Source organism: Acipenser ruthenus, chromosome 48 (assembly GCF_902713425.1).
Source record: "Acipenser ruthenus chromosome 48, fAciRut3.2 maternal haplotype, whole genome shotgun sequence".
Classification (NCBI taxonomy): domain Eukaryota; kingdom Metazoa; phylum Chordata; class Actinopteri; order Acipenseriformes; family Acipenseridae; genus Acipenser; species Acipenser ruthenus.
This window is the reverse complement of record NC_081236.1, coordinates 9,473,231-9,482,908: the sequence shown is the minus strand read 5'-3', so window position 1 is coordinate 9,482,908 and position 9,678 is coordinate 9,473,231. Positions and strand designations below refer to the sequence as shown.

At 48.5% G+C, this 9,678-nt stretch overlaps 1 protein-coding gene across 1 annotated transcript; it reads right to left on the bottom strand.

Moving 5' to 3' along the window:
- Window positions 1-7,353: 7,353 nt before the first annotated feature.
- Window positions 7,354-8,322, bottom strand: LOC117972104 (ribonucleoside-diphosphate reductase subunit M2-like). Its single transcript, XM_034920392.1, has one exon. The coding sequence runs from the start codon at window positions 8,320-8,322 to the stop codon at window positions 7,354-7,356; it is 969 nt and encodes a 322-aa protein (XP_034776283.1).
- Window positions 8,323-9,678: the final 1,356 nt, after the last annotated feature.

Below are 9,678 nucleotides of genomic sequence, written 5' to 3'. Positions count from 1 at the left end.
CATCCTTGGCCTCGTTCAGCCTGAGGGCGCACAGCGTGTTTGACTGGACGTGGGCGAGCGAGTGCTGTATCCCGTGGGAGCTGGACGTCACCGTGCCGAACACGTTGACGGCGGCGGCCAGCTGAGAGCCGTCCTGAATCATGTTGTGTAACATCAGCCACACCGTCTCGGAGGAGATTTCCCTATTGTGCAAATGGGTCCTGTAGCTTTCCACGAGACCGACCTTGACTTGCCCTCTGTCCAGCACGTAGCGTGGGTTCGCGACGCTGGGTATCTGTTTCCGGACGTGTGAGACGTAGCGACTGTGGGTGGAGTTCCACTTTTGCACAAAGGTCAGCAGGGAACATCCAGGCATAAATTGCCCATTTGGGCAGCTGCAGGTGACAGAAGCGACTCCTTTCATTGAGCCGGACAGCATAGTAACAAGCTCTTCTTCAAAGCAGTCTCCGTGGGGTCCGCCGTTCCCCGTTTTGACATCTAACGTCATTAAAAGGTCCCCGTTCTGCATCTTCGATTCTTGTAAGAACGAAGGGTACACGACAGCATCAAATTCCATCATGGGAATAGGCAAGCAACTGGTCCAGACGTTGATTAGGATGTGGCACGTGGCTCCTCACTTGCCCTGGCCTCTACAGGTGGTCCAGACGAAAGACCCAACTTACGCGTTGACAATTTTCGATAACATGTTAGTAACGAACAAAATATGTTGCGTGTTGGAGAGTTCGGAAGGGGAAGGGGCAGGAGAGGAGGTGATCATCGAGGGTCTCGTGCGTTGGTACGTCGCTCGGAGCCGGCGCGGAAGATGCCGCAGGGTGGTCCTTTGCGACGACGGGGAACAGAACCCCTACAAGGTAGCGGTGAGGGATCGGAGAGAGGCCGCGAGAAAACCCAACCGCTTCCTGACCACGCTCTCGGACAGGGAAAGGAGGTGGGCGGTGATGTCCGAAGTAGTGAGACGGCTGGGTGAAAAAGATCTCGAAGCTGCGTACCTGAAGGGGCCGAGAGGACAACACGGACCATCGTTTGTCTGTTCGACAGAAGGGGGTTGTTTGGACAAAGCATTGACCGACCTCACCGTCCGCGGCACCAAGGAGGTTGAAAGCGACACCCTTATGTTTCAAGTGTGCGAGTACTACAGAAAGATCTATCCCTTCGGGACCGTAGCGATAGAAACGTGCGACACGGATGCCGTGGCGGTCAACCTCGTCTTGAACGCCATCGGAAAAGCGGCGTCGCTCGGGGACGTGGTGATCGTCACTTCCGTGGACACCGATACCTACGGCAAGCTCGATTATGACCAGCTCCTTTACCTCTGCCCGGAGGTTCGTACGGCAACGCAGGACAAGTGGCCGAAGGGATTCTGGGGCGATCCCTACAACGACCTGGAGGGGGTTTTGGATTACATGTTAGACCTGAACCCAGAAAAAGACGCGGACATCAGATGGCAATACTGGGACCATTGGACCGAGTTCCTAGCCCGACACGAGATCTTTTCCGCCGGGCAGATGTCCACACTGGTGTTACGGGCGGAAGCCTTTGGACTGAGAGGTCCGACATTCAGAAGAGCCTTGCGGCGATGTCTCAAGACGGACATCGAAGAGGGCTTTGCCTTTGTAAACGTTTTCATATCTTTTTTGACGGACCCGGACACCCTGGTGACGGACAACACGCGCATGGGAAAGGACCTGCTGAGCCTTTTCTCCTTCTCGTGGCGCGACAACGACGGCTTTCACAAAGCCTGCGAGACGCTGGCGGCGCCAAAGGGGTACCACTACGAGCTGCTCTGGGCAACAAGGAAGGTCTGCGCACTGTACCGCAATGGAAAGGTCAAACCCGGAACCTACGGCAGTTACCTGAGGACGGTAGAACAGGTGCGGAAAGACTCTCGTATCGCGGTGTCCGTCTCCGCGGCTTCTCGCGCGGCTCGTAGCGCGGTGACCGCTTTGACCATGGCTGGAACAGACTACAGCCTACCCATCTATAATTTTGGAATCAATCAAATTATGAAATGCTTTCACGACCCCAACTGGTCACGGTTCGTGGAATCCGCCATCGACTTCCGACCCGACGGAGTCCGGTCGCGGCAGCCTCTGCGAGAGTCCCTTTGCCTGTTGACGGAATACCTGGAAAACAACACGAACGTGACATTCGACAAAAAAGACCCGCGGACCGACCGTCTGCTGGCCGTCTCGTGGCGCACTTTGCTTTTCGTTTTGAACGGGTGGGCCGTCAACGGGGGGTTCGCCGAAGCTTTGAACAACCCCGAGTTCGATCACGAGGCTCACGGCTTCTTCGTCAAACCCGACAGCGACAACAAAAGGATAGTATTTAACCTGCCGGAGGAACTCGTGAAGGAGAGACGTCTGTTCTTTCGTATTTCCCGTAAACGGCACAACCCCGATGGCGACGACGCAACTCTCGCCCCGGTTCGTCGACAAGCGCTTCTTGATGCAGGGGAGGCTGACGGTGCACGCGAGGGGAGAGACGTGGACAACATACAGGGCGACGTTTCCGTTGAAGCGTTGTCTGGGTCTGCGTGATTTCGGCCGAGGCGCTTACGCCATCGAAAAGCTTTCCGTGAACGTGTGGTCGGACAACAGCAAAATAGATTCGGGATATTTCTACGCGACGGTCAACAATAAGAATGTCTTACCCCCGGGGGTTTACCTCTCCGACAACGACGGATACGAGCCGCCGGAAGACTTGCAAACCTCCATCCCTCACACGTATCCCTTCACAGAACGTCTCACGGGGACCCCCGACGATCCCAGGCGCGCGGCCCACGGCACGCTCTGCATGCCTTTGGATTTCCAGACGTTTGACAAATTAGAAAAAGTTAAACTCGTCATCAACGCTCTGCGGTTCGTCAACTCTGCGGAGCAGAGGAGCTTAAGGCTCGCAATCGATCAATTCGGAGAGCTGTTACGGCAGGGTAGGTTGACATCGACCTGCCACCACTGCACTGCAAATTTCAGACCGGCCGCGTACGAAGCCACCGCCACGACAAAGGACTCCGGCACGATGGTGATTTTGGAAACGTTTCACCCCATCGCCCAGTCTTATCTGTCCGCGGCTCCCGTTCCCATGAACGTCCTGGTCAATAACTACGCCGTCCGGGATTTGAGCGGAGAAGGAGAAAGCCTCACGAGACTCGTGGTCAGCACCTTGGCCAACGACGGCAAAGGCGCGGAACCGGCTTTGAGCGCCCTGAATTTCATGCAGATGGAAGAGATGGCCGACCCCAAGTTTAAATCGGATTTTGCTGATTTTTTCAGAGACGCAAAGAGAATGTACAGGACGTACCCTTACACTTTTAAGGATCAGAATAACAATAAATACAAGATGGCCTTTACAAAAAAAAGTCTAGAATGTTTACTGACCTTCTTCTCTCTTTTGGACTTACATTCGCAAAGATTTTTTAGCTTCAAGGATTCTGACGTGATGATGGAGCTGACGGTGGTGTTACCCGGAGAATACGAAAACACCACTTTCCTGGCCGACGTTCAAGTGCGCAGTTTCTTTTCTTCCGACACGGCGCAAGATATAGAAAACTGTATTTTCGAATGCGTACGAATGAGGGAAAGCGGCCTGTCGGCCACGGTCGTCGACACCCAACTGACGGTGTTCGATACCGTCGCGACTTGGCGCTCCGAAGCCGGGCGGTATCTGCAGAATTACACGCCGAAGCTCCTGTTGAACATGTTCACGTACAAATTCACACGACCCGAAGAGTCCTTCCTTCCCTCTTTATGAGGTATTAAAAATCTGACCTTAAAAATAAATAAACAGCGATGCCCCCTAAACAAGCCACACGAGGGACGAACGCTAGTAAAGATGCCATTGCCGCCAAAGCCGACTCTTCGAAAGGCCGCTCCGCCGACGCGGAAAAAGAGAAGGTGCCCCGACGTAAAAGCACGAAGGACGAGGACGAGAAGAAAAAGGAGCGACAGGCGCCGGCTCGAAGACGTACCGAACGAGAAGAGAAAACAACAACGGCTCAGCCGGGGGGCGGTACAACGCCCCCTAGACGTAAGCCCGTGAAACAGGAAAAAGAAGAGGACGGGAAGAGCACCAGAACAACGAAGAACGCGCCCCTCAAAGAAAAGGTTTCCGCGGACTCCGAGATGACGCCGGAATCTTTCATGCTGCTGATGAAAGTCTTACACATCGACATTCCCGACGGTGTAATCACCGACGAAGCGATTCGGCTTTCTGAGACGGGCAGCGTTCTCGACGCCGCCGAGAAAATCGTCGGGCTCTTGACAGTCTTTAAGCTTCAGTTCGAGAAGCGTCCCAGGTTGTCTGCCAGGGAGGTAAAGCAAGGTTTGACGCTGTTCAAAGCCGACAAGCTGTGCGAGCTGACAACGTTGCTCTTTTTCAAACCGGCTTCTAACAAAAGCCTCCTCCGGGACCAGTGGGAGGCGAACACTTCTAACACGGGTCGCGGATTCGTTGTGAGCCCCGCGTTCAGGTCCGAGCCGGTCTCGATGCCGGTGATGCACACCGGCCCGGTGACCAGGTCCTGGAGCAAGCTGACGGTCGGGAAGGACCTGCCTACGATAACGCCGGGAACCCGCAAAACCCTGGGGGTCATCTCTAACCATCAGTATGTCGACGAAACGTCTTTGTGGAAGGCAAAGAAAGGGTTTGGTATGTTCTCGGCAAACAAGTACGACGAGCTAGAGTGCATCAAATGGTTTCACGAAACGGCGTCGGAGAAGAAAACGTTTGGCGGAGGAGCGGTGGTCTACACGTCCGGAAACCACGTCCAGTATGGGTTTCTCACGGGGAACCTGGACGTGTACGCAGATTTTAAAGGCGATAAACCTCCAGAAATTCAGTGCGACAGACTGGTGATTGAGTGCAAAGGGACTACGGGAGACATGGTTGGGCATTTCTTTACCAAAACTCAACAGACTAAAGACGGATTCCCTTACGCGGAGGTGAAACCAAAACACCTGTACGTCTTTCAGGTGCAAACGTACATGTACATTCTCAACGCTGTGGCAAAAATGACAAAATCCGCTCCCATGAGAAAAGCCGCGATGGTCCTGAGACATTACAACCCCGGCGGACAGCCCCAACAAGACTTTTGGCTGAGTCTCGTTGACAGCGACGTGCAAACACAGCGGGACATCGACAAACTGCGCCTGTTTCTGCAAACACACGTTTTGGCATGTTACATAGCTGTGTTAAGACAATTATTTGTGAAAGAGTGATGTCGATGTCTCAATAAACCGTTTGTTTATCTTTCTACCATGTGACTTGTGTGATGTGTGACCATAAGGAATAGACCGACAAATTAAGTAGCATTCCTAACCACCTTTATTAATTGTAGATTTCAAAATGGATCCTCATAAACCAATCAAATGTTGCAATCAGACTCTTTTAGTATCAACACGTTTGCAGAACAGCAGGGTATTGATGTTACAAAAGTAAAAGATTGTAACCAACAGCCAGCTGACCAAGGCCAGACCTCCTATGTAAATCCCCACAGCTCCCCCTGAAAAACAAAAAAGAAAATACAAAGATGACATTGGACTTTGTCCACTTCTTAAATATGCCATGTAAATATACATGATACTGGACGAAGAGGTGATGTTATCTTACTGGCTGGTTCTGGTCCGGCTGCAACTGGTGTCGCGTTAAATCGGTCAGGCGTTTCGGTCCCAGGTGGTGCGGGAGTCGGCGGCGCCTTAAAACTTTGTGTCGTTTTAGGCTTTTGTTTCTTCTTTGGACCACGGTCTACACTGAGGCAGGTCTTACCACTAGTGACTGGACGACTATTGAATTCGAAAGAGCAGAGATAACACGCACGATCTCCTTCTTTGACTCGGTGAATTAAAATGCTTCTGTGTGACACTGTCACGCGAGTGTTATACGGATCCATAACAGATCCAGTCTTAAGTCTGGGATTCCAGGTCGCCATCATTTGAGGACTACTATTGGCGTCTTCCATCATTTTCCTCCAAACAATAAATTTTAATGTTGTGTCGTTACCGTACATAGTACATTCCATTATCGCGTTTTGGTTGATCTGGACCTTTACGGTATCTCTAGTCTGGATCTGAATCGCCTCATTAGTCTGGGTCTGGATAATCGCAAAGCAGATGAAGAGAAAGAAAAAGAAGATTGGTTTCATGTCTGTCTTTGGTAGCTTGATCTGCGTTTAAAAAAAAGGATGTCATTGTATCCACCCAGATACATTTAACAAGATATAATGATGAAATAAAGTAGAGTGGTAATGGAAATTCCCTTTGCCTGTGTGTGTGTGTCTGTGTGTGTTCAAGAGACTTGTTCCCTCCCATCTGACACCGCCCCCCCCTTTTTGCAGGTTGGCCTACCCTTGGCCCCTGGGTGATATATAGAGGTTTCTACTTTGCAGAACAACACTACACAAAGGAACAAAAAAATGATGTGGAAGGACTGCAATTATCAAACAAACAATAACTGTCTCGAGTGTAGTGGCACATGCGAGGTGTCATATATAACAAAAGTGACATGCCTATATGCTATGGAATATTCCCTAGACGTTTCTGTGTTCCAACATAGATTACGGACCTTTACATATTGGCCGCGATCGGATATCATAAAGGGCGAATTATTGGCTCAAGCTGGATTTTATTACGCAGGTCAAGAAGACAAAGTGACATGTTTTTCTTGCAAAAACACTTTGCATCGTTGGGAGCCAGGAGACGACCCGTGGGTTGAACATGCAAAATGGTTCTCGGTCTGTACACATCTGCACAAAGAAAGGGGTGAAGAATTTATCAAGAGGATTACCGGATCAACAACCATAACCACCAGTAACGAGAGCGGACAGTCCAATAGAGAAATCGGATCAACAACCATAACCACCAGTAACGAGAGCGGACAGTCCAATAAAGAAACAGAGGAATACCTGTGTAAAATCTGCATGGACAATAAAATCAATGTTGTGTTGTTACCTTGTGGACATTTGGTTTCTTGCCTACAATGCGCTTCGGCCTTGAACAAGTGTCCCATTTGCAGAGTGTCTTTACAGTCTTACGTACGCACCTATCTTGCCTGATCATAATTACCAGCAACGAGAACGGACATCCCAAGAAAGAAAAACTGAGAACAGCTGTGTAAAATTTGAACGGACAATGAAATCAGCGTTGCCTTGATAACTTTTGGACGTTTGGTAAATAAAGAAGTATGTGTATTTTGAGCATATCTTATTCTTACATACTTTGCCTAATAATGTATGAATACAAAACGTTTGACAACATGTTTGTGTCTGTATGTTTATTTTATTATTAAAATCATCTTGTAAAACCAGATGGTGTTTGGTTTATTTATTAAAGGAAATGAAAATGTTAGAGGAATATTTTAGAAATCTACATCTGTTCTAAACACATTGGTCGCCTCTGAGTTACATACTCCCAGTCTCTGATATTCTCCCACCCTCTTTTCAAAAAAATTGGTTTTCCCTTCCAGAGATATATTTTCCATGAAATCAAATGGATTTTGCGATTTGTAAATCATATCGTAACCCAAGGCCACCAGCAACCTGTCTGCGACAAACTCGATGTACTGATTCATCAAAGCCCCGTTCATGCCGAGAAGCTCGACCGGTAGGGCTTCGGCGAAAAATGCTCGCTCCATTTCTACAGCCTGCACAACGATGCTTCGAACAGTGCTGTGGGAAGGCTTGTTAACTATGTAACGTGTGTAAAGCAGGCAGGCAAAGTCGCAGTGCAAGCCTTCGTCTCTGCTGATTAGTTCGTTGGAAAAGGTGAGGCCGGGCATCAGTCCCCTTTTTTTGAGCCAGTATATCGCCGCAAATGAGCCGGAGAAAAGTACGCCTTCTACAGTTGCGAAAGCGACCAGCCGCTCGGCAAAGGAAGCCTTTTCATCAGCGATCCACCGCAGAGCCCACTCGGCTTTTTTCCTCACACATGGCAACGTTTGTGTGGCTTGAAAGAGGCGTGTTTTTTCGTTGCTGTCTCTCACATAGGTGTCGATTAACAGACTGTACATTTCAAAGTGAATATTTTCCATGGTGATTTGGAACCCGTAAAAACAACGGGCCTCGGCCACTTGAACCTCCCTGCTGAATCTTTCCAAGAGGTTTTCGTTTACTATGGCATCGCTAGAGGCGAAAAACGCCAAGATGTGTTTCACAAAGCGCTGCTCCTCTGGATTTAAACTGTCCCAGTCTCCCAAGTCCTTTGACAGATCTACTTCTTCGGCTGTCCAAAACGAAGCTTCCGCTTTCTTATACATGTTCCACATATCTGGATACTGGATGGGAAAGAGGGTGAATTTACCCCAAGTGGGAGTGAGAAGAGGCTCCATGATGGCAAGGGACGGAGGTTTTAATCTGGAGGACAGTAAGAGTCGTAGGTGGCGCAGGTCTCTACAACCGGTCTATTGATCTACTGAATCACTTATTTTCCTGTTTCCTTTTCCTCACATTCTTTTCTAGGGTTCACTCTCTGTCCCCGCCCACCCCGATCGATGTCACGGGAGAGAGAGCGTGAGTGAGCGAGCAATCAGACTCTTTGAACTTTTGACCTTTGCATTATTCTGGGGACCTTCCACCGTGGAGAATTTTTCAGACAGATATAAGAGAGGTCAGTTGTTGATCTGATGCAGGTTTAGAGAGGAAAACAAAATGGGAAAGGTAAGATTTTTAGCAACTTCCTTTGATAGTTAATGGTAGTGGGGAGGATGAGATGATTGACTAGTATTTGTTATTGTATTTTTAGACCAACGATTCTCGTGGATGTCCTTTATGCCCCTTGAAAACAAAATATTTGGCACAGCATTTAAAAAAGACGCATCGAAATGTAACTTCAACTGAACGCATAAGACTTTTGAGGGCCACAAGAGTTAGGTAATAATATTTTTTTCTTCCATGCAGTTATTCACGCTTTGTTATATTGCGTAATGTAAATTTTGTTTGTTTGTTTCTTAGAAAGAGCAATTTACCTTTGGATTGTCCGGTAGACAACTGCCCCTCAACCAATTTACAACGACTGGACAAACACCTTTCTTTGATCCATAACATTCAGGTACAGTACATGTGGACGTTTGTGTGTGACACCTGGATTAATTAATATTAATCAAATATATTTCTCATTAAAACACAGACTGGATCTTCCAAGTATAAACAATTAATGGAAGAAACCAAGGCAAAACATGCTCACGGTAACAGTGAAAAAGAACAGGCAAAACATGCTCACGGTAACAGTGAAAAAGAACAAGATAATATCAGCCAAGAACCATCATCCTCCGCAACTCCTGTGACACGTAGAGAGGTGGAAGATGTTCTGGTAATAGTTCAAGATGTCGAGCGACGTCTCAAAGACATTCTACAACGAATGGATGGTGCCCCCTGTGTTTCTACCGTTGACCATCCGCCTGTGTCTCACATCGACGTCCCAGTTGCACAAACAACACTGAATGATGTGGCAAATGGTAGGCTATCACATTGCATTACAATTGTTTGATACAAAACAAAGTACAATAAAAAGTTAATGTACGTGTTGTTTGTTTTAAGTGTCTACTGTGAAGGAATTTCTACAGTACAAAACAGGGGCCTGTAGGACTGCAAAACAGCGTGAAAATGCCAAACAAACAGTAATGCATGTCTGCAAGTTTCTACAGTTTATGGCAAAGGGAGGAAAGATATTTCCAGATCTCAGATGC

Coding starts and splice junctions, on each gene's coding strand:
- LOC117972104 (XM_034920392.1), bottom strand. CDS start 8,322: ATGGAGCCTCTTCTCACTCCCACTTGGGGTAAATTCACCCTCTTTCCC.